This window comes from Chamaea fasciata, unplaced genomic scaffold (assembly GCF_029207755.1).
Source record: "Chamaea fasciata isolate MVZ Bird 193981 ecotype frontalis unplaced genomic scaffold, bChaFas1.0.hap1 SCAF_2, whole genome shotgun sequence".
NCBI classification, from domain to species: domain Eukaryota; kingdom Metazoa; phylum Chordata; class Aves; order Passeriformes; family Sylviidae; genus Chamaea; species Chamaea fasciata.
The window spans coordinates 88,778,096-88,803,694 of NW_027094087.1; the positions used below are offsets into that span (position 1 = coordinate 88,778,096).

Here is a 25,599-nt window from a genome sequence, read left to right on the forward strand (position 1 = left end):
CCTCCCCCCAGCTCTGACGGACGCGGTCCTCTCACCCCACTGAACCCTCCTCCTTTATAAAGGGATTTTCCTCTTTTTAATCCACGAGACCCCCGTCGCAGCCTCAGCGCTCGGCGCACCGTCGGCACCGCCGGGCAAGAGACGATCCTCCCTTCGCTCCTTCCCTCCCCCCGCCAGCGGCAAAGCCCCGGGCGGGGACAAAGCCCCCGGCGGCTCGGCCCCGACACGGCCCCGAGGGATGGGCGGCCGTGCCCCGCGGAGTGCGGGGCAGCGCGGCGGCGGAGCGCAGGTGGGCGGCGGCGCGGGCTCCTCTCCTGCCCGACGGCGCGGGGCGGGCGGGCGCTGCCGCCTCGGCGGAGCCCCCGGGAGGTAGGGCTGGCTCGGCCGCTGGCCCCGCCGGCGGAGCCGCGGAGCCGTCGGGAGCGCGGACGCATCTTGCCGGCGCGGCTGTGCGAGAGCGAACGCGGGGCGGAGGGGCCGGGATGGGGAGGGGGCTCCGGGGGAGGCTGGGTACGGGGCCGCCGCTGTCTGCCTCGCTCGGGAGTTTTCCCCCGCTGTAGTTCGTGTACTTCAACATTTCTGCCTTCCGACAGCTTTTAAGTTTTCCGTTTGCTTCCCATATTGTTAGAGAACAGATTCATGCGTTTCATGCTGGACAATTAAATGTTGCAAGAAAGAAATCGCAGATTTTAAAATACGGGAGATGTTGCAAGGGGGACAGGACTCAGCATTCCAATACAAACACTTAAAAGATGTGGTTTGCTGTTGTAGCTATTACTTATACATAGTTCTAGTATTACTTAAGGCAGTTTTGTCTTCAAAACAGAGATTTTTGTAATAGTCCACATGGTCAAGATCTTCTGTCTCTGGTACCAAACTAGTCCGTGACTGAAAAGTTCCCAGGCATTGAGGACTTGGTGATACGAAAATAATTCAGTGCTCAATAACTGACTTCTGAGGATAGTGTAGCTTTCAGCCACGTCATCCATTCCCCTTTGTGTTCAGAGCCTATAACCACTGGTTGTTGCTCCATAGGCGTTTTAATTGGCATGTGACATTAATCTCAATTACATCTGAAATTCTCATTTCATAAATTCACCGGAACAGTCTCTTTAATAACCATCTGAGGGGTTTTGTACACTGATTCTAAAAGGCAGGCGTGTTAAAAGCAGACCTATTATTGCATTCTCTCCAGAGGTCTTAATGAAATAGGGGTAAAAGAAACAGCGGGGACTTCAACATGGCTTTCCATGTGGAGGGACTGGTGGCCATAATTTTCTTCTACCTGGCAATCCTGGCAGTAGGGATATGGGCTGCTTGGAAAACCAAGAACACCGGCAGTGATGGAGATCGCAGCGAAGCTATTATAGTCGGTGGAAGAGACATTGGTTTGCTAGTTGGTGGATTTACAATGACAGGTATGTAAAAAAGCACCTTTTTGTTTCCTAGCCAGCATATAACTTGTCAGTTTTCCATCTGAATGAATTGAAATCTGAATGTTAAGTAATACAAAGCGGGGAAAATATATATACCTTTTATCCAATTGTTTTATGAACAACCAAATGTAGCCTCCTCATAAAAACAACAAATAATTGTAAATCTTAGAGGAAGAATATATTTTCCTTAGTTTTCATATATTTTCATTCCATATTCATCTGTTGATCAGATATGTTTGAGACAAAAGTATGGAATTAATATAGATTAATTAGAAAGTTTTAAAATAACTGTTATTGTTTTTAAAACCATCCCTATTTGTGTGTTATTTTTGGGTTTGTTTAATCTGAATAAAACAAAGTTTATAGGGAAAAAGATTGGTGGGGAGGGTGTACAACATAAATTAACTTTCTAAAAGAAAATTAGCTTAACTCCAAACTTGTAATTGTACAGAGTTCAGCAAACTTATTTTGTGGATTCTCTAAGCTTCTTTTTCAGCAGTTGGACGAAATAATGCATGACTCTCAATAGTAGTATCAGTAAGAAAAGGCTGAGTGAAGGAAGAGACCTTCAATGATTTTGTAAACAGTGCTCTCTGACTCCCAGAGCCAGTTAAACCAGCTGTCTTACTTGGGTAAAAAGGATATTCACAATACTGTCCAAAATCTCAAAACTTTTATTATGTTATTGGAATAAAAATACATTAAAAGATGAGTGAATTAGCCCACCACTATAAAAGGAAAATTAGTTTTTAAGGCATGCTTCTTTTTTCTTTTTTTTTTTTTCTTAATTTAATCTAAATCCTATTCAGGCAAAGCCCTTTCAATTGTCAAATTGAATTTATCTGACTACATTTATGTTTTGCTGTTTTGCCCTGTTCTGCTTTCACAATTATCTAATAAGGAAGAGCCAGGTAAAACTTGGGCCAAAACTCTGCATTCTTTATTTGAGATAAATTCACATTCTTTTGCAGGGGCATTTTGCTCATTCAAAGACTGAAAATTTAGATATTGAGTAAGGAATGTTTGTAAAAGTCAATAAAGTTGGAATACAATCAGATGTTCTACTTTTTGCACTATGCTGTAATTCACTGTATCACAAATCCATCGGCTACTGGTGCACAAGATATGACCAGAGTCTGCTCATAGCAAGTGCTGGTTAGACTGCTTTCTGCTGGATGAAATGTTTTCAAGAGCACTGAAACCAGAATATTTTGCAGAATTATTGGTTGCCACAAAACAATAAACATTAAATCAGGGGAGTCAAGATGAAAAAAGGCATTTCCCACAGAAGTGGCTACGACTAATGGCTTTGCATATAGAAGATACAAATTCTGCTTTCCTTAATCCTATTTTGCAGGAAATTTTTGTGTAGCAGCTGAAGCACAGATGAGATTGAACTGGGATTTCCTATATCTCAGGCACGTTCTGTAGCCACCACAATTCACACCCACACATGTTCATCCTGTATTATGCAAGCTCTAGAGATGGCACAGTATCTCAACTTTGCAGCAGATCAGACTGATCCCAAAGCCTTTGGGTAGCTAAAACTATCAGGGACTTCATACTGTCAGGGCTGACACTTTCTTCCCTGTACCTTCCTTAAATCTGGCAATTAAAGCTTGATGTGGCAACTAACCTACACTTTCAGTCATAGCGAGCCGCACCTGGTGCATAAAGCAAGATCTGGGCACAAATCTGCTGAGCCAGGGTTTAGTCTGAGTTTTGTTTCAGTGAGGTTGTTTGGGGGACTTGATTTCTAAAGTCATAATAAAACAATTATGAAAGTAAGCTGATGAAAATACAGTAATTTTTGCACGTTGATAATTTTTACAAAATGGGCACATTATTCAAGGGCATACTTGCTTTTCAAAAAATAGTCGATGCTGATTTTGCACCTCACAACCATGACTGTTCGCAATACACGACTATTCCAACATTGTCTTTATATTTTTCAGGTTTAATTGTGTAAATATAAATTAGAAAGCAAAGTCTACCCCACAAATGAATACAATTGTTTTAAAGATCTCCAGAAAGGATGTTGTTTGTCTGTGCATGAAGCACTTTGGGTTTTGAGATAAGGCCTTATTTTTTCTTTTCTGCCTGATACAAACTCTACAGTGTTCCACGGGTATTGGCTATGAGGTGGTAGAAGTTTCTAGGGTTATTTAGTGGAGAGAATGGCAGCACTTAGCCTATAAATTTAAAATAAAATTCAGGACATAAGCATCGAAGTCAAGATTCCAGAGGAATTATAGCTGATTTTCTAAACAACATTGAAAAATCTTAAAGCACTACCTGTGAATAACAGCTGTGCATATTTTTGGAAATGCACGATGATCTTGAAGAAGAAAAAGCTATATCAACCAGCTACTGAACTACTGAACACAAAGCCTGTTGAAGGTTGAGTGTGTCTGCAAGTGAGAAAATAGAAAGAGTGAAAAGGTTGAATTGTGGATGGATCGTAGCAGCTCATATTAAAATGAAATAACATTGTACCATAGTAGACATGTGTAATGTGTGTATAATTTTTACATAATTATAGATAAAATTTTGCATTAAATACTAGTCTTCTTTATTTTCATGAATGATTTTTTTAAGAAGTGATATCTGCTACAAAATTGAATCTAATTTGATTTTGGTGATTGAGTTTAAACCTCAAAGGAAATAGTTGAGATTACATAACTAAATGCTCACAAACATGACCTGAAAGGTCTAATAATCTATTGATATAATTTTTGCATTTTAGTTGGATAGAACTACATACCCTCCCAAACGAAAAAGAAATATTACATAATTCTATTTTATTCAAATCTTTGGATGAGAATTCTCATTTTACAGAGCTTGATGAGTTTATTAAATAATTTGAGTGGTCAGACAAGGAATTGTTCCTGAGGAAATGTCAAAAATTTTGGTTTCCAAGTATATATCAATATATACCAAGAACTCAGAGATCAACTTCTGTGTCTCACAGGAACTAGAAGAAAAATTGCACTCCTTACCCTCAGTATTTGTCTGATCATTTCTTACAGTGCATGTTTTAAATGGATGTTAGTATTTGCTGCATTTCTTTCTTCAGATAGCAGGCAAAGAGAAGATTAAAATAGATTACCACATTAATGCTTCCATAGATTATTTAGTATTGTATTCCTGTTTGCTGATTTAGGTAAAAACAAAAAGAATTTCACTGAAAATAAAGGGATTAAACTAACTTTAAATTGTGGCTTAGCAAATGAGGATCAGAAAATTAATATCTAAGGTTGAAGTCTCATCCTGTGTTATCCCTTTATTTCATTTCTAATGTATTTACCTGTGTCAGTGTACGTGCTGACTACCCATTCACCCCCTCAGAAAAAGACATATAACACCTTCCTACAGCTCTGTGGTCCTTGACAGATGTTCCAGAACAGTCATGCGCACAGAAAAATTGAATAGCAGCAATTTTTCAAACCCCAATCCAGAAATTAAGAAATAAAATTAAAAATAAGCACTAAATCCTTCATGGCACCTTATACAGAAATATCTGTCTGCAGGGCAAACAGTGGAGGGTAATGACCCTTACAACATCACACAGAAGGGAATTGACTTGATCTCGTCCAGAAGAAAATAAGGGAACTAGGCATGGCATCCAAGTGCCCCTTGGAGAACCTCTGTAGCAACTGTTGGCAAATCAATGCTGAAACTGAAAGCCCCCTTCACCACGGCTGCAGCAATGTTGGACATCTGTTCTTGACTATGGGATATTATTCCCACCTGTAACCAAGTATATAATTAGTGTAGAATCCATGCTTATGCATTTTCTGGGGAAAGAGACAAATATGCTTCCTTTTCTAAATATTTACTTTTTGGTATTGTATACAGGTGCTTATTCCATAAGACTGTGCTTCTTGAGACAGAATAGGCAACACACATCCCAGGTAGTCACGGATTTTTCTGTAGAGAGTGGTGTCCCTCAGGGGTCCATTCTGGAACCAGTACTATTCAACCGCCTTGTCAGGGCTGTGGACAGTGGGATTGAGGGCACCCTCAGCAAGGTTGTGGATGACACCAAGATGAGTGCTATGGTTGATACTCTAGAGGAAAGGGATCCCATACAGAGGTACCTAGCCCAGTGCAAGAGGCCAAATGTAAGACCCTCCACCTGGATCAGGGCAAACCCAAACATGGATACAGGGTGAGTGATGAGTGGATTAAGAGCAGCCCTGTTGAGAAAAACTTAGAATCACAGAATATTAGAATCATCAGGATTGGAAGAGACCTTTAAGATCATCTAGTCTAACTGTCAACCCAGCACTAGCACTGTAACCCCTAAACCACTAAACCACATCACGCAGTGCCAAATCCAGGCACCTCTTAAACACCTTCAGGGACAGTAACCCCACCACCTCCCTAGGAAAGCTATTCCAATGTCTGACCACCCTAACAGTCAAAATTTTTTTTCTAACATCTAATCTGAATGTCACCTGTCTCAAGACCATTTCCTCTTGTCCTTTCACTGCAGGCATGGTAGAAGACACTAGCCCGCATCACTGCATCCTCCTATCAGGCAGTTGTAGAGAGCAATAAGGTCCTACTCTTCTCAAGACTAAACATACCCAGGTGCCTCAGTTTTTCCTCATCAGACATTTTCTAGACCTTTCATGAGCCTTGCCACCCATTACTGGACACGCTTCAGCACTCAATGTCCTTTTTAAAGTAGCAGGCCCAGAACTGGACACAGTACTTACTAGAGGTGCTGAGTACAAGGGGATGATGTCTTTCCTGGTCCTGCTGGCTGCACTATTACTATCCTGTACAGGCCAGGCTGCCATTGGCCGCCTTGGCCACCTGGGCATGCTCTGGCTCATGTTCAGCTGCTGTTGAGCAGCACCCCAGGTCCTTTTGTGCTGGACTGTTTTCCAGACACTGTCCCCAGCCTATAGCATTGCCTGGGCTTGCTGTGACCAAAGTCTAAGACTCAGCACTTGGTCTTGCTGAACCTCATGCAGCTGGCCTCAGCCCACCTCTCCAGCCTGCAGATCAACACTCTGACCCAACTTCATGTCATCTGCAAATTTGCTAATGGTAGACTTATTCTTTCATCAGATAATCACTAAAGATATTAAACAGGACTGGGCCCAACACTGGTCTCTGGGACACGCTGAGAGAGTTGAGGTTGTTTAGCCCGGAGAGGAGGAAGATCTGTGCAGACCTGATACCAGCCTTACAGTACCTAAAGGGGGCTTATAGAAAAGATGGGGATTGGGACATGTAGTGATAGGATGAGACGTAGAGGTAGGGAACTGAAGGGTAGATTTAGATTATATCTTAGGAAGAAATTCTTTACTGTGAAGATGGTGATGCAGTGGAACAGGTTGCCCAGAGAAGTTGTGGATGCCCCATCCCTGGAAGTGTTTAAGGGCAGGTTCGACAGGGCTTTGAGCAACCTGGTCTAATGAGTGGCATCCCTGCCCATCACTGAGGGATTAGAAATAGAAGATTTTTTAAGGTCCCTTTCAACCCAAACAATTCTATAATTCTAGAACTCTAATAAACAAAGTATTATACTTCCCTCTATCTTAATTCACACTGTCAAGAATCACAAAATCCCAAATGTTTGACAACTTTTTATGTAGATTATGTCTCCTTGTTCTTCTCGTTAAGAATCAGCCTTAACCCTTCTTCCGCAAGTGGTCCCATACACAAAAGCTCTTGATAACCAAAAGTCTACTTGTAACAGGTCTCCTTGGGCCACTTCTTTTGTTTCAGTCTTTCTCTGTATGCACACCCCTCATAAAAATCCATTATACCATTTCCAACAACAGAATGGTCCATTCCAGTGCATCAGATTGCTGAAAGGGGGTCAACTATAATTCTCTGGTTGCTGGAGATCTTTGATTCTAAATCCATAGTTCAATTCAGCAAAATTCCTTCAAGTAGTACTAGAGAGATATCACAGTCAAGCAGAAAAGAGTGGTTATTTAGCTCTTAATGAAATTTCTTAAGAAATTTTATTAAATTTTCTTAATTCGTTTTTCTCTCCAACTGTTTGTCTTAAACACAAAATCAAGTTTGCTTGTACAGTGGTGGGTGATGGGAAAATTGTGAATAATATTTAAGGAAAACAAATTTCAAACTATTATGACTTTTTAGACAGAAACCCTAACTACTCTCATATGAAAAAGTAAAGGCTTCTGACACAAACCAAAACATCATTACAAAATTCCAGGACTTGTAATGGTCTGTCTGCCCTTGTTCAAACTGCAGACTTAGATTTATAAAACTTACTCATTATAGAGTAGATATAATTTTAAAAATTGTATGGAATCTGCAAACAGGAAGTAAACTTTATTAAACTTGATTTGTTATGAAGTATTTTTGCAGATGTAATCACAATAAATTTCTATGATGGAGTTTTTCTCTCATATATACTGTTGATCCCAAATTCTCAAATGTAGAAACTTCCCTTAAAGGCAGAGAAGCAACTCATTAAGTGTCAAAGGCTGGTATATTAAAAATACTGCTTTTTGGAGAGCGAGATAAAATCAGAAATATTAGAGATAGCACATATCCCTTATGGAATATGGCTCAAGGAAGCATAAAATAAAAGAATCAAAGTTTAGAACTTATATAGCAACAAAAAAAAAGCGCACCACAACTCTATAGACAAATATTTTGAGAACTCAGAGTTTATTAATATGCTTCATGTAGCAACAGTTAAAATTTAACAAGGTTTAAAAGGCTTTTTTTTTTCATGAAGGTCCTGGTAAACAATGTGTTCATTAAACTTTTGCCTAATTTAAATGTTCTTCTTCAGACTCCCCCTTATACCTCTCCTTCATTTGTACTAACACAAACAATAAATAAGTAATGGAGGACTCAGCCCTCACATCTTCACTGACTATACAGAGACTTAGACACTTTAATGATTGCCTCAGGCCATTTTTTCTTCTTTTTTCATATGCTTAGGCTGTAAATTCAAATTAGGGCTGCCTTTAATAAAAGGGTGCCATGCCTGGTACTTGTACTGTTCATATAATAAAAAATAACCATACATAATGACAATTTTATTATACAAGGTGTGAGCTTTTATTTCTTTGTGGACATTAAAGACTTTTCCCTCTCTTCCTTTTCAGCCACATGGGTTGGAGGAGGTTACATCAATGGGACAGCAGAAGCTGTGTATGTCCCAGACTATGGTCTAGCTTGGGCTCAGGCCCCTATTGGATATTCTCTTAGCCTGGTTTTAGGTAAGCAAAGATTAATAGTCTCTCATTTTAAAGAGTTCTGATATCAAGTCCATTCTCTGAAATGAAAAAACTAGGGTCTGATAAAAGGTTGCTGAGGTAAACTGGATCCTTTCTGCTGATACATTTGGCTATTGAAAAATTAAACAAAACAGAAAATCTCTATAAATGGTTTCATATCTTAAGTCTCCTAAACTCCTTGTCAAGACCTATTTGATCATTACAGCCATATTCTTTGGGGGGAGGGGGTGGGGAGGGAGAGTGGTTAGAGGGTGGGGAGGTGTGTTTAGATTATCAATACCAAGCTGTAGATATTTAGGTTTTCTTTAATTGCCTATATGATCTGGAATATGACCCAGGCGCCCAGGTATCAGTGCATCTGTAAATCTTGGAATTAGACAAATATCCTTTTGGGTTAGGAAAGTGCTTATACTTTGCAGATCTCCACCAAGAATCTAGGTGGCTTTTCTAATTTTGTGTAGGAAATATGTCTCAATATTTCCTTAGACTGGAAATTATTTCCTTAAAAGTGGAACATGCAACCTCTTAAAAGTAGTATACAACTCTAAATCACATGTAAAAATGCAAATGCAGAATCCCGATATATGCAGGGTCAGAGTGTAATATACAGGAAGTATTAGAAGTTTTAATGGTGCAATAATGATGCAACTTTTAAAAAGCATGTTGTTACAGAAAAAAAGATCCTTTGTTTTTCATATTTCCTGAACGTGACTGATATACTCCCCTTGCTAATATTACTTGACCTCTCAGTCTTTTCTGAGTGTGTTCTCAGGGTCCTGATCTGTCCCTTTGTTTCCTTTGATTGCTTATCCAGATCCTCTTTTACATTTTATTTCTTCCTCCACCACTTGTTTTCTTTTCTTTCCTTTTTTTTTTTTTTTCCCATTGAAAATGCTTTCCAGTGGCCTGTCCTAGTTATCCTGACTTCCCAGGCAGAAACTTTCCCCACTGGAAATGTTTCTCTCTGGCATGTGCAGGCCAGCTCCAGTTCTGGCAGTGGTTGCCATCCCTGAGAACAGCTCTGTCTCCAGTGAGGAAAACAGTGACTGTAGAAGTCTGCCTGAAGATCAGTTGGTGTCATTATGAGCTCATGAGGGTCACAATCCATCGATGTAATTAACTGGCTGTTAGGATTGGAGTCAAAACCATCTTCCTGGCTCTCAGCCTCTGCAGAATTGACACAAATTAACAATAGTCTAGAAGAGTTAGCCTCTCTGGTTATTTTCAGCTATTTACAGACACCCAGACTTGTTTTCCTGAAAATTATAATGGCCACTGCAAAGAAAGAAAGTCCGTATGTGTAACCATATATTTCTCTGTGGAGCACAGAGAGGAAACCATTTCTGCAGGCATGATCTGTACATGAAGGTTTGAGGGGAGGAATTCTTTATCCTTCTTTAAAAAATAAATGATCAAATTTATTAATACAAGGCTGGGAGGAAATATTAATGCTTCAGACAGGAAGCATTTAAGATTGATGTTATCTCCCTGTTTGTTGTCCATACAATTTTATTTTCAAAGGTTAGGATTTCCTATTTCCTTTGAGAGATGTTTGAACATCCTAATAGATCATGTTTTTTTCTTCTTCTTTAATTGTCTTTTGAAATGGTGGCATAACAAGTGGAATAGGAAAAGGTTCCACTACCAAACCAGTAATCACCAAAAAAAAAAAAAAAAAAAAAAAAGCTGAAGGGTTTCTGCACTTACCTGCCTAAACACAGCATTCACATAAACACTATAAACTGGGATGACACTGTGTGACCCAGTACTTTCTGTTCAGGCAACTTGATGAAATGAAGAAGTATGAGTTATAAAAGGCAATACATAGAAATTTGGAAAATCTTCTGCACAATACAATGAATAAATGACATATCTTGTCATGAGGAACCTAATTAGGGGTTGCCAAATGCCATACAGTGTATCTTGTTGGGAACTGACTGGGTTTCCAGTTCGTTATTATACCTTACATAGCAGTTTTCCTGTGGTAGAAGTCTACTTGTATATAGTCATGTGCAGATCTCAACTACCCAGGTTTCCATACCAGGGGTCTTTCAGCTATCCTGAGATAGGTCCTTTTTTTTTCCCCAAGACAGAAAGAATTTGAGGTGGGGACATTTATGTACATATCCAGCCCATAGACCAGCTAGGCTGAGCTGAATTGTGATATATCAAAATTCCTGAACATACAAAAGTAAAATAACTGTATGACAAATACTCATGAATCTAACACAGGCAGAACAAAGAAGACCTCTGACCTATCTTGCAGGTGTTAGTAAAGTTGTCTCAAACATACATAATAAATTTGAATTGTCCTGAAAGAATCAGATTTGCTCTGTGTGTACTAAACCACATGTGAAATTCTATTTCTGATTCAGGAATCTCAGACTGTTTTATTTTTAGAGTAGGACTATGTAAAACTTCATGTGGTATTCTGGTCAAAGAATCAACAGGATTAGGTGGAAAAGCCATTCCCTTAGACTAATCCAAAATTAGACTAAACTCTGACAGCATCCATGATGGGAGATTACATAAACTGAGACAGAAAAAATAAGAAAAAGCCCTTTTTTTTAAATTATCAGACTATAGATACTAATGGTGTGTGTTTAAGTAGTTCTGCAGACATATGTAAGAGTTTCCAGAGGATATTTTAACTGTACTTTTTACTTACAAACAAAGAAACAAACAGTATTAGTAATTTTTTTTTTTTTATCTTCAACTGACAATGAATGTTTTATCCCTTAATGGTAATGCATTTCTAAACTGCAACTGGTATCTTATGCTGCTTTTTCTTTGTAGGTGGCCTTTTTTTTGCAAAACCTATGCGATCCAAAGGCTATGTGACAATGCTGGACCCTTTTCAGCAACTTTATGGAAAAAGGATGGGAGGACTACTGTTTATTCCAGCTTTAATGGGAGAAATGTTTTGGGCTGCTGCCATCTTCTCTGCCTTAGGTAAGGAACAAGCAGTATAAATATTAATTTATTACAGGTAGAAATTATTAAGAATATCAGAAATGCATTAAAATTCTGGCTCCAAATGGTAACTATTTAAGCCAAATGATTCAGACTGCAACATTTCTAAGACCCATGCTAATTAGCAAATAAATCCAGTAATGTTGCCCTTTTATTATTTTGATAAGGGAAAGACATGCAAAGTATCTATTCATTTTCATGTACCTCTAAGTTACCCCTTTTCAAAGAGCATGAAAGGATTTAGGAACAAATTTCTGTTAATAGTGAGGGTGATGGAAGTGATTGCAAGTGCCTCTTTTGTGTCAAATCTGACCCAGCTTTTCTTCTACATCTCTGGGATGACAGAAGCCAGTTGAAATTTCCCTTAAAAATGCTGATATGTAACAGCATTTCCAACACATCTAAACAAAATAATCCTTTGCATATAGGAGATCTACATATACAGAACATTCCATAACACAAATAATAGAAGTAAACCAGATGCTGATCAACAAATTGAAGAATTCTTCAATTCTAAATGGCTTTCTTCTTGACAAAATGAAGAAAATACTTTGGATCCAAGAAAGGATTTGGAGAATTGGTGAAACTATGACTCAATAGAAAATCACTCAACTACTCATCCAGTCCTGAAAAACAAATCAGCTTCCAGGGTTTTTAATTACATTTCAGGCCTGAATTTAGCAACCCCTTTAAGAACAGAGAAAGCCCTTGATTTGAAGCACCAGTAATTGACTTTTACCAAGTAATCATACTAATAATGCACATGCATGTGGTAATGCCTTCTAGCATAAGCTATTTTAAACAAAAATAAACTTTGAAGGTACTCTCCAACTGCGCTCTGATGAACTGAAAAGCAATGGGGAGCTTGTTTACCACAATTCCATCACAAAATCCTTAAAAGACTAAGAAAAATTGCATGCTGAGGTGATAGGAGTTGAATAACTTGAAGAACACTCAGAGTATTTGGAATATTTTTGATTAAGGACAAGCCATTCACTATCATTTCAACACAAGTGGTGTGAATACCTTTCTAGATTTATGTAACAGCTGACAGTTAAAGATTGTCAATGATTATAAAGATCATTGAAGATTTTGATTTTAACTATTCTGTGAATAATCTATTTCCTTTTTCACACCTATCCTTACTGATGAATGTTTAATCCCAGTACTCTTCACTACTTGATCTTCATCACAACTCCTTGCCTGGCAGGGTTCTAGATGGGAAACACTGGTCTTAAAGTGGTGGAAGAGGTCTGAGCTTCTAATTCTTAAGCACACAAACTTTGAGGGCTCATTGTGCAGCAAAAGCCACATCTGTGAGTTCCCAGAAGCTCTTATATTTCCCACATCATGTTGTCTTTCTTCCAAATATGTGATCCAGAATATCCATCTACAATAACCCCAAGCACTAATAGTAGTTGCAAGATGTTTCATTTAAATCATCCTAATTAGAGGGAGAGGAGTTGTTTAAACGTGGTCTTAAAACACTGCAATCATGTGAAATAGCTACTACATCTAAGGGAAATGTATAACCATCCTGATAGGTGCTGGAGGGGCAGTGCAGGAGGACACAAGCTATTCAGGAGGTTTCTTGAGTGCACTGGCAACGACTTTCTGACACAAATGATCAGGGAGCTGATGTAGGGAGGTGCTCTGTTGAACCTGTTACGAAGACACTAGGAAGAACAAGTCAGAGGTATAAAGGTCAAAGGAAGATTTGGCTGCAGAGTTCATGAGATGATGGAATTCATGGTCCTGAGAGGGGGAAAACAAGGCAAATATCACAACGGCAACCATGGACTTCAGAAGTGTAGAGCTGGGCCTCTCCAATATTCTGCTTGGAAGAATCCCATGGGAGACTGTCCTGGAGTCAAGAAGAACTGGTTTATATTCAAGAGTCACCTCCTCTATGCTCAGAAGAGTTCATCCTAACAAAAGGGAAAATGTGGAGTGCTGTTGAATGGGATGGGGCACCTGGTGGCGAAAGATGTGGAAAAGGCTGAGGTATTCAGTGCCTTTTCTTCTTAATTCTTTGCTGGTAAAACCAGTTTTTAGGAATCCCAGGACCCTGAGAAGCCTGAGAAAGTCCAGTGCAAGGAAGGCTTGCTGGAAGAGAGCCAAGTGAAGAAACTTTAAAATACACTGGACAGACATTTTCATGGGACCTCAGGGGGTGCATCCTGCAAGTGCTATGGCAGCTGATGGTAGCACTGAAGGAACATTCTCCGTATCCTTCGGAAGACTGTAGCAATCAGGGATGTGCATAGCTAGTTTTCCCAGACAGAACAAAAGAGTGTAGTCCTTACAGACTTGGTGCAACATAAGAAGTGCTGTTGGGACCCTTCTCTCCTCCGTTTCCTAAGAACCTGAAAAATGACAGATGCCAAACTTAAACCAGCAGGAGCATCTTTTTTCCCATTCCCTTCAAAGGTGAAGAAAGAGTATGCAGAATATAGAGGTGGGGAATTATTAGTGCTGTTATTAGGTGTTAGACCAGAACCAATATATGCAACTTAACAATGGTGAACCTTGTCATCAGACATGCTGTGATATACACACTAACACACAGTGCTTTGGTTTTCCCTTTAGGTGCAACTATAAGTGTGATCATTGACATTAATGTCAATATTTCAGTCATTGTTTCTGCCCTGATTGCCACTATGTACACACTTGTGGGTGGGCTTTATTCTGTGGCCTATACTGACGTCGTTCAGCTCTTCTGCATCTTCCTGGGACTGGTAAGTTTGGGGTTTTTTGCCTTATTTTGTCAAGGATTTTGCCCTGAACAGCTAGATGGACCAAGTGCATCCCGGGGTGTACCAGGCACAGCATTGCTAACCAGTCAGACTCACAAAGTGCTGACTTGGAAAAGGCTGCATTTGCATCAATGTACAGCCTGTACTTTGGAAATAGTGCTGTCCAAGAGGTCTGATTCTTAGGCTCTTTTCCAGCCAGTCTGGCAGTCCAACCACTCTTGCAATTTTCCTCTTGAATATACATCTAACTCAGAATAGGACTGGTGTAGACTCCTTCCCTGTCTCTCTATAGGACTGTGACACTGGCACAGAAGGCAGTGGAGGGAGGCATCAGACATAGGAAGCTTTCAGTGAAGTAGTTCAGAAATGCTGTCACTGGACCTGCAGAGTTGATACTCTACTGCTTCTCTTTTCTGTGGTTGTCACCTACACAGCTTAGTTAACCTCCTGTTAACTTAGTTAACTTTCTTGGTTTTTCCCTCATTTCCCTCCACCACCCTTGGAGACCATAATATTAGAAGTTTCACCAGATGTCTTGGCTATTTTGGTGTGGTAGTGTGAATACCCCTCATCAGCTATCAATGATATGCTAGTGGGTAGCCTTTTATTTACTGCTGTTCTTTAAGCCCCATATTGAAAAGCATCAGTGTGACAAGGTCCAGATCACAAGAGTGCAATCAAAGAAGTTGCTGTCTTTGTTTGCCAGTGGCAGTAATGGACAATCAGAGGTGTGCAAAGAGTTGCGATATGCTAAAATAAATGGAGTGGCTCAAGATGAAGGAACCAAGGGGCACCTTGGGGGCCTGGCGTTCTTTGCTTTCAACAGAGTTCTTGTGCAGCTCTAGGGAAATTGCTTCAGCCCTGCTTCAGCCAGTGTTTACACAGGTGGTCATTAACCAGTTCCCTGTGTGTGCTTACTCTGTGGCACCTTACTGTGAGGACTATGGCCTTTAAGTGATTTAATGGAAACGGTGCTAAATAGCCTGAAAAAGCAAATCCAAGTTCCAACTGGCTCAAATGAAAGTTATTCCAGACTTTCTTCCCTCATATCTTTGTTCTTCATCTGAACAGTAGGGAAAATACTCTCTCTTTCCCTAACATAACTGTTCATATTTGTGAAACATTAAGTTTCTACAGACAGCATGCATTGCAGAAGTTCTCAAAACTGGAGATACATTAAAGTACAGAAATTGTCTTCTGGTGTGATCAACTCATGAACCAGTAGAGAGCCTGATCCCATGGGAATAACGTGAAAATCACCATGAACCTGATGGGGGGTGGTAAGAAAATGAAGGTTGTACGGAAATCTTCCAAATTATTAGATCTATTGGTAGTGTTTAGCTAGTATGGATAGTGTTTTGTTTAATTCAGGTTGGACTCTTTACATAATTTCCCATTTGAAATAAGCAGCAATAATGTAATGCTGAAGAACCCATATTCATGAATTCAAGAGTGTCATCAGTGTGGCTGAAGAGTCTAAATGAGTCTAAAAGAGTCTGCATCTAAATGATCATGTTCTAGGCAGACAGGTTTAGATGAGATGGGACACTCTCACAGTAGATGTCACAGCAGAGGATGGCACAGGTTCAATTATCCCAACTTCTTCTCCAGGCTCTGGAGCAGTACTTACTCCCACTGTCACAGAGCTTTGCTGCTCCTTCCTCTAATGTCTGGTTTCTCTCCTTATCCAAGACAAAAGGCTTGTTGTAATCACCCCTGTTCCTCCTTTCAGCCACAGCTTTTTCCTTACGTTTCCACAACCTCTACTCCAGCCACTCCATGTGCATCCTTGTTTTTTTCTTTATGGTCTCATGTAGTGCCTCTCCTTCCTTCCTGACCTTCCTGTACCTGCACCTGCAATTCTCATCTCTACATATTTATCTTGCCTGGTGAGACTTTTCCTGAGCCTGTATCCCCACTATTAACTATCTCTTTAACCCATCTGTATTATTGATTCCCCATTCTAAACTCTATATGTTCCCAATTAATTCCCTGGAATAGTTCAGGGCTCTCATTTTTGGCAGGAAAAGGAGTCTAAATATATAGATGTAAATGATGACATCCCAGTAAACTGCAGGGCCAAAGAAAGTGTCTTGATTTGTTTCATTTACTAATGAAAAGATAGTCCTTGAGACCATAAAGAGCTGGGTTACTGTGAGGAACTGGAATGGTTTACAAAAACTCATAAAGTATTTGCAATACAGTACTGATTAAATCATGGGCAGTGGCATGCAGACTCCAGATGGACTTTTAGACATTTGCCCTACTGAAAATCTCAGCAGAGTATGGCCAAACTACATCTGTTCAGAAGCTCATCACTTGGATGTCTGACATTTGAGATTCAGAAACAGGAATAAAAAGTCTGTTTGGCATCTTTGTTCCCCCTGAATTTCTCAGGAAAGAGTACTAATATCCATTAATTTTGACAATATGTTTATTTTTTCCTCAAAATATCTTGAAGACATTTGAAAAAATTTGGTGCTCTTTCACGAAACACCTCAGTCAGAAATTGAGAAGGGAGTCTTTCTGTCCAACTGCTTAAACTGGCAGTTTACTGAGAGCAGAATCTTATGGTACAGGATAAACAGCCAAAGTAACCGGCAGTTCTACAAAATATTCTTCATACATTATTGCAATAATTGTGCCACAAAATGGAGAAAAATGTTTGACTTTTCCCCTCCCCACTCTTGTTGCCCCAATACACTTAACTGTGATCAGTTGTGATTGTGGCAATCTGCGTGGTTTTGGCTATCCCTGGATCCTTAAGGATGCTGTACTTGAGATGATCTAGTCCATATAGCACAAAGCCTGGTTTTCACCTCGGTTGGAGCTGCTGAATGTCTTCTCCGCAGAAAGTCAGTGACTTACACAAGTGCGAAATGACTTTGCAAATAAATGCACATAAAGTCAATTGATGAAGGAATTGGACCTCCTGGCAGAAACCATCACTGGGAAGACTTTTTGATTTAGATAAGAACCAAAGAGACTGAAAATGGTCAAGAGACCCCTAGAAAACATCTGCAAGACACAAAAGTGCTGTAACACTGGGCAAATACTAGTTTTAGAGGAAGAGAGATGAGGCTGCACCAACAGCAATCCTGTCTTTTCACAGTCTTCCAATACTTTGTTTAGTATTGAGTTAAAAACAAATTCCCAAGCCTTCCCCAGATGTGATGTCTTATGCCTGTATGCTGCCAAGTCCTGATGCTATTACATCAAAATTTGTATGTAAATATTTCTCTGCTGTGTGGTCCAGGAAAGAGTGTAAACAATATATGAGGAGGTTAGGTAAAATAAAACAAAGTTGTATAAATGTGTCTTTGCTGCTGATTTTGCAGTTTCCATTGATTAATTCTCTGCTTACTCTCTCTAAGACACATATGAGCTATCCACTACCAAGATTTCACTACCTGGATTTCAGAGGTGTTCTACCTGCACGTATTCTGACTTTTTGCAAGTCATTTTGATAATTTGGTATTAAATCTGTAGCAAGCAAGAATAAGAAAGCTAGACGAGTGTTAATAATAAAATTTCACAGATTGAGAATATCTTCTTTAGACCTGAGCACATTGTTTCTCTTTGGTTACAGTGGATCAGTGTCCCCTTTGCCCTGTCCCATCCTGCAGTAACAGATATTGGGCTCACAGCTGTGCACCACGTGTATCAAGCACCTTGGCTTGGATCTGTCAACTCAATTGACATTTACACATGGTTGGACAATTTCTTTTTACTGGTAAGTGGTGATTTGTATGAAGGAGTGAAGCATTTAAGCACTTACACCATGCTACTGTGACATCTGAAAATAATAGAGTCTGGTTTAAGAGTTTCTATCAAACTGAAAACTTTTACCCTCTTGACTCCTGCTTAATATTTCTGCAGATTTGAATTATTTCTGTGACATATCAGCCAGCATTTCCAGGAATGCAATTTAAATATCATCAGGCTGAAAGAGCTGACATGTTAAAATTAAATAAAAGTGTGCAGCTAATGCTTAACTGATGTCATTGTTGGCAAAGAAATTCATATGTTGCAGAAGGCAATAAATACATTATACAAATGATTAAATATGCCTTAGGTATAGGTGAAGAAAAAGCTTTGCAGAGATGGATGGCAGGATGGATAAATTCATACATGCACACATGCCAGAACGAACCAAGGTCTTTCATTATTTAATACCTATATATTACACATGGGATCAGTGGTTATTAAGTGCTTTCCATTAGAGGATCTAGAAACACGTGCTTACATTTTCCATTCTCAGTGTCCCTATGCAAATTTACACTGGTTTCATTATCATGTTGTACTTTGGGATTACATTTTCTGGCTTTTTTTAAAATCCTCTCCACCAAAAATCTTCTGGGTTTTTTTATAATTGATCTATTAAAACACATTATTTTATTCAGCATTCTCTCAGAGATCTAAAATACGACATATTAGTTCGAGTGTCTGTATTCTCTCCTGTAACCCCGAAGGTTTCATTTCTGCTGTTGACCAAAGGAAAGTTCTCATATTGCCAAATTATGACACATTTTCTTTTCATCTTGTCTGTTTCATTGTAGCTCAAGAAATGTACGCATTCTTGGAAAGCTTTGATAAAGGAACATTATTATCAAGGCAGCAAAGAAAAACAGTCATAAATAGCAAGTCAAAATCCAGACTTGTCTGTGAAACATTAATTTAGTCCCTATGTGTCCATGAAGCTATATGAAACACCTGTATACACACTTAGTGGTCCAAATGCCTCCTGCCTCATGTAGTGTATAGAACTGGATAATGAAATTTGCTTGGTTTTCTTTCCATGCTGTTTAGAGGCAGACACTTGGTTACTTAGTGAAGACTATTCAAATCCTGCTCTCAAGACAGAATTGTTAGCATTCGAGTTTTCAGTCTTTGGTAATACTCTTTTGTGTCGTATTTTGCAGAAATAATTTTAAGTCCAATCAAGATCTTCAGTTACATATCCAAATAAAAGATAAGGGTTTTCACCATAAAACAAAACTTTTACTTTTTTTGGCTTTGTCTTCCATTTCTATTGGTATTGTATTTGCTTAAGGCAATGGGAGAATAATTTTTCAGATTCCAGAGTTCAATGTATACAGAATGTCTCGCCTTCTGTAATTGACTACACGCATTCACAAAGTCTAATATCAGAGTCTAATCTAATTTTAGTGGAGGTGGAGTATTGGAGGTCAGATTCTTCAGATATGAAATATGAAAATAGTACTTTTCATAAAGCTTTATGAAGTCAAAAGACTTGGGGGTTACAGAGACTATGAAAGTGCAAAGTGTTGATGCTAGTTTTATTTTTAAAAAATAACTTGTCTAAAAGAATGGGATTTAAGTGGACTTGCACAGGTTTGACATTGCTTGTAAGAATGAAAGTTGCAGTTATTGCTGGCTGCCTGATAATAAATAAATTAAAAAGTAGCAATATAGCTTTCAGCATTCAAGTGATCCCTGTACATGTTCTCTATATGGTGATAGTAAAATGATTCAGCTACCTGCAAATCACAGCATGCTGTTGTATTTGCAGACATTAGGAGGAATTCCATGGCAAGCATATTTCCAGAGAGTTCTTTCCTCATCTTCTGCCACATATGCTCAAGTTCTGTCATTCCTGGCTGCTTTTGGCTGTCTTGTGATGGCTATTCCTGCAGTACTGATTGGTGCAATTGGAGCATCTACAGGTAAATGATTAAAAATCAGTAGCACAATAAATGAAAAATTAATAGTGCAATAAGTGTGTGAAAATAAATCTTGTGTTAGATATAGGTAACATATAGGTTAGATAGCCAGGTGGCATCATTTTTCAACTGATGACTCCTTCAACAGAAGACTACAGAGAAAAATAATGTTATAGAATATTTCTCCCAAAGGAAATTGTTCCTACCACAGTGGATGAAATTGAATAATTTTGTGCATTCTAGATACAGACATAACACTTCTATTCAATGTTTGCATTAGATTCTGGTACTTTTATTTGGTTGTAACGGTACTAATGGATGGTGGCTGAGGGAGCTGTGGTTATTCAGCCTGGAGAAAAAGAGAGTGAGGGAAGACATTTTGCTCTCTACCTGAAAGAACGTTGTGGCAAGGTGCACCTCCCACGTAACAAGCAACAGGATGAGAGGAGACGGCCTCAAGTTGCAGCAGGAGAGGTTTAGAATGGATATTAAGAAATATGTGTTCACCAAAAGCTTTATCAAGCACTGCAACCGGTTGCTCATGGAAGTGGTGGATTCACCACTTCGGAGCTATTTAAAATATGTGTAGATGTTGCTCTTGGGGATGTGGTTTACTGGTGGACTTGGCAGTGCTAGGCTAATGGTTCAACTCAATGATCTAAAAGGTGTTTTCCAACCTAAATGATTCTTTGATTTATCAGAAGTTTCTTACCTTTACCAATATATCCTTGCCAAGGTTTTCTTTGTCATAGTAAGTGATCCCTATCACAGTGACTGTGTAGCTGAACTGTTAAAACTATTCTGTTAGAAATGTTTACATTGCTTTGAGCCCTGTCTGTAATCCAAAAGAGTAGTTGAATACATCACAAAAATACATGGATCACAGACTGATTTTATTAAATAAAACTACATTTATGAGCAATTTAAAGTTTATTTTAGAGACAAGGAAAAATTCTGGGCAGAACTGAATATGCCTAACAGAAACAAGTGTGACTCTGCCTCTCTGAAATGCCATTAGTCTGGCCCTAGTAACACTTTGTTCATTGGATGTGCATGAAAATGTAGTAATATGAATAGCTTGCTACACATGAAGTCAAGAGGTGCTGTGGCTGCTGCTGTTACTGATAAGATACTGGTGTCCATATTGCAGCTTGGAACCAGACTGACTACGGTCTCCCTGACCCCAAGAGCAAAAAAGAAGCAGATATGATTTTACCCATTGTGCTGCAGTATCTTTGCCCGGTCTATATCTCGTTCTTTGGCCTCGGTGCCGTATCTGCTGCTGTGATGTCCTCAGCTGACTCCTCAATTTTATCAGCAAGTTCTATGTTTGCTCGGAACATTTACCAGCTTTCCTTTCGGCAAAATGTGAGACAATATTTTCATTTTTACTTTTAGAGAAAATTTTAGGTGAGACCTTAACTAGGTGATACATGGACTATTATTTCACAATGAAATACCTCTTTCATGTTCCTGCCTATAACTAGAAAAATAATTTAATTATTAACAGTATATTGAACAAACTGAAAATCATAAAAACAGTTATGGTTGTGACTGATGACGGAAGGGAAAAAGCTGGCTTGGGGAGGGCAGCTGTCAAGAGTTCTTATGGAACTTCATCCAAACAGCTAATTACTGTTGCTACAAGTGTAAGTTCTACTTAAATTCTTCACAAAATGAGACATTTTTCTAATCTTTCATTTATTGAGAAATCATTTGGCAACTGAATGGTCTAATGAGTTGGAGTTTTTCTTAGGAAACAGACAAGAAGATATTCTGATGCTGACAGGTTTTTTTCTAGTTGAGCCATATTGTGATTCTATTTAAAAGTTATTTCTTACACTGCTATTTTTTTCTCTTTGACTCATCATCAAGCTTTTTGCTATGTTCAAAGAGTAATGACTTTGGGAAAGGCAACCATAACCCTTAGGGGTTTTTTTTCTGAGCTTGAGATTGAAACAGAGATATTAGTTTGTAATTATTATCGAATGAATCATGCAAAGCTTTCTTTTACAATTCAGTATTTTATATTGACTGTATATAAGTGTAGACATACATGCATGGACATGAAAAAAACCACCTAACACTGCCCTTTTTTTGCAGGCTTCAGACAGGGAAATTGTATGGGTCATGAGAATCACTGTTCTTCTGTTTGGAGCATCAGCAACAGCAATGGCACTGCTGGCTTCGTCAGTGTACGGCCTCTGGTACCTCAGCTCTGACCTCGTTTATATCATCATATTCCCCCAGCTCCTGTGTGTGTTATTCATTAAAGGAACCAACACCTATGGTGCCATTGCAGGATACCTCTTTGGCCTTTTCCTCAGAATAACCGGAGGAGAACCGTACCTCTACCTTCAGCCCTTGATCTTATACCCTGGCTGGTATCAAGACGACAACAATCTCTATATCCAGCGATTCCCATTTAAAACCCTTTCTATGCTCACCGCCTTCGTTACTAATGTCACAGTCTCCTATTTAGCCAAATACCTATTTGAAAGTGGGACTTTGCCACCAAAGCTGGACTTTCTTGATGCTGTTGTTGCCAGATACAGTAGAGAACACATGGACAAAGCGACTCTTGTAAAAAGTGACAATATTGTATTAAATGAACTTGCACCTGTGAATCCACGACACAGTCAAACTTTGAGCTCGACTTTCACAAACAAGGAAGCCTTCAACTACGTTGATTCAAGTCCAGACCTGTCCAACACTGAAGATAATTAAAAAGTCTTGTAGCCACAGGCAAAACAATGAGAAGCAGGATATTCTACAAAGAATAGTAAGAAGCATTTTATCAGAAGAAAAGCAAGAATTGGGAATAAAATGTCGCTGACCATTCTTTAAGTTGTTTCTAGGAGCAGGAGCATCCCATGGGAGGAGCTCTTTTCTGCTATTATCTAATACGTTGGATTAGATCACAGAGTGTTTACTAAAGTATACACTCAATCCCATTCCTTCCATCCAGAGCTACATAATGTACAATTAAAAAAATATTTTAAATTTAAAATATAGGTAGAAGAAAATGTGCAACAGTTCTTAGCTAGGATATCATATGAAGAGATTATAATACAGCAAGTCTGAAATATTATCACTCAGCATTTCATTGGCATTAAGTGAAAATATATTGCCACAGCTATAAGTGATTTATTACTAAAGAGCTAGTTGCTTAAGCAAAGACAGATAAATAACTTCCCTGGGGTTTTGGTCTGGTAATTTTTTTCCTCATAAAGAAATTTAAATAATACAATCTAGTATTTTATTATTTGTATGAGACAGTAAAATGCACAAATAGTAATAAATTCCTTATAGGAGTGCTAAACATGATTTATTAATTTTTAAAAGTTAAAATTAAATCACCAGTTTAAAACTGTTATATCTGATGTAAGACAACCTTAAGCAAAATGTGTTAATATAGGTGTTCTCTTTCTTTTTCTGTGGTTAGTGACTGTCACCAAAATACTTAGAGCAATAACTGGAGTTGAAATTCAGCTTGTCAAAAATGGCTCTTATAGAAAAACTCTAACTAAGTAGAACTTTTCAGTCTTGGGCGAAGCCTTACCTTGATTTATCATCAAAATTAATACAAGCAAAGCAGTCTGACACCAAGCAACTTCACCAATGAAATAAATATTGAAAAGTAAAGAGAATCAAGAAGGCTTGAAAAGAGCAATGAGAGGGTTTTCCTTGCAGAAAATTCCCAATTTTTCTCATACTAAAAAAAGCTAGTCTTAAAGATGCTGAAAAGTCTTTTGGCTTGGTGAGGTGGAATTACTCTGGAAAATCCAGATTTTCCATAAAAAATAACATTTCCTCGAAAAAGTCTCAAAAAAACAGGCTTGCTGGACAGCTTTCCACACCTCCAAATGTTTGCCTCTGAGAGCAGCTTGGAGAGGAGCTGAAAGGAATGCTGAACCCAGAAACAAAGTGAGAGGCATAGTGGTGTCTGCCCCTAAGTGCTTGACTTCTCCATTGACCCCTGTCCTCCCGGCTGTCACAGGGAGCCTGCAGAGCAGCAGCAGTGGCCAGGTGCAGACAAGACTTGACTCACCAATGGCAATGCTGGCCAGAAGCAGCAAAGGGGGGAGATGAGGCCTCTTCTGACCTTGCCTGGGCCGGCAGGAGCACGCAATGTCATTTCCACTTGCCCACGGCCAGGATGATTGTGTCTGTCCCCATTGGTATGTGCCTTTCTCAGTGAGAGCTCCAGTAGCTACATTTCTCGACAATTAAGAGTTATGCTCCAATAATTCTTTTTAAAATCTGTGTATGACGTAAAATGTTCAGTTGAAATCCAGATATCCTCCTGTTGCTGGTCACCAGTGAAATTTCTTTTTTTAACACTCACAGCATGAGGAGTTATACTGGAGGATAGGAGATGTAAGAATAGGTTTTGCTGCTAAAGGAAGAAGCCATCAACTTGTGCATTCAATGTTGACATAAGCTTTCACAAGGTTGAATCCTTAAATATGTTTTGCTCCTTTTGTGGAGTCTTAACAGCATATATATATATATATATATATATTTAATATGTAGAGAAAATTAATTTCAGAGTTTTTGATTTTTTTTCTCCTTACACGGCATTTGAAATCAACATTGCAACTCAGTTCTGAATATGCATGGTGACCTGCAGTACTACTGTACTTACCAATGTACAATGTACAAAGAGTTTGCTCAGGGTGGAGGGAATCAAAACCAGGATCTTCACTAAAAACTCAGAAGAGCCAATATAGCAAAGAAATGAAAAATTCCTGCAAGGTGAGTGAATAGGCTGCCAACGAAATTCAGAGTGCTGAGTATCACAAACCAAACACGAGCCCAGCAGTATTAATTCCCCCATGAACCACAGAAGAGAGATGAGGAAAGAGACTTGATAGAGGAAAGAGGGGAAGAACAGAGATGCTGCTGAATTATTCTCCATTTTCAGCCCAAATCCACTAGTCTGAATCCCTTCTTATGGGAAAATATCAAGTCACAGTTTTACCTGCTTACATAGCCAATGCCTTATGCTGCTGTTCCAAATTAAGTTAGAGGATCCTATTTTACAGTCACCTGTAGGCCTTCCTAAAAACTTTTCTCTTACCTCAGTTTTGTCCAGGAATTGTTAGAATTTCACTATGAGATGCTGCATAGTGACCAGATGCTTTGAATACAGAAGCATTTCTATATTATTTATTTCAAAATGAGGAAAAAGAAAAGCGAAGGAGATTGAGCTTGAAATATTTAAGAAATTTTGATTGAAAAATAAAAATATGTTTTTTTTGTATTCCATTATTGCCATAAAAATGTAAATGGTTTTAAAATGCTCAGAAAAGGTAGGTAAAAAAAGTTAGTCCAGAAATTTCAAACCAGATGCTTTCAGCATTATCAGAATGTTTTGCACTTTCTATCCTATGGAATTTTTTTTTAATTTATGTGATTTTATGCAGTATTCCTACTACAAAAGCCAAACCAAACAGCCCCATGCAAAGTCTGTTTACAGGTTTTATTGCCTTAGCTCAGCTCT

At 38.8% G+C, this 25,599-nt stretch overlaps 1 protein-coding gene across 1 annotated transcript; it reads left to right on the forward strand.

Annotated features, from left to right (window-relative positions):
• The first annotated feature begins 208 nt into the window (after positions 1-208).
• SLC5A7 (solute carrier family 5 member 7) lies at positions 209-23,377 on the forward strand. The gene is made up of 9 exons (XM_066177496.1): positions 209-289; positions 1,196-1,418; positions 8,549-8,662; positions 11,477-11,632; positions 14,243-14,391; positions 17,999-18,142; positions 19,943-20,096; positions 21,244-21,461; positions 22,197-23,377. Exons 2-9 carry the CDS (start codon positions 1,241-1,243, stop codon positions 22,818-22,820), a joined length of 1,737 nt encoding a protein of 578 aa, XP_066033593.1. The 5' UTR covers positions 209-289; positions 1,196-1,240; the 3' UTR covers positions 22,821-23,377.
• The last annotated feature ends 2,222 nt before the right edge of the window (positions 23,378-25,599 follow it).

Coding starts and splice junctions, on each gene's coding strand:
- SLC5A7 (XM_066177496.1), top strand. CDS start 1,241: ATGGCTTTCCATGTGGAGGGACTGGTGGCCATAATTTTCTTCTACCTG. Junction 14,392..17,998: donor TCTGCATCTTCCTGGGACTG/GTAAGTTTGGGG, acceptor CTTTGGTTACAG/TGGATCAGTGTCCCCTTTGC. Junction 20,097..21,243: donor TGCAATTGGAGCATCTACAG/GTAAATGATTAA, acceptor TCCATATTGCAG/CTTGGAACCAGACTGACTAC.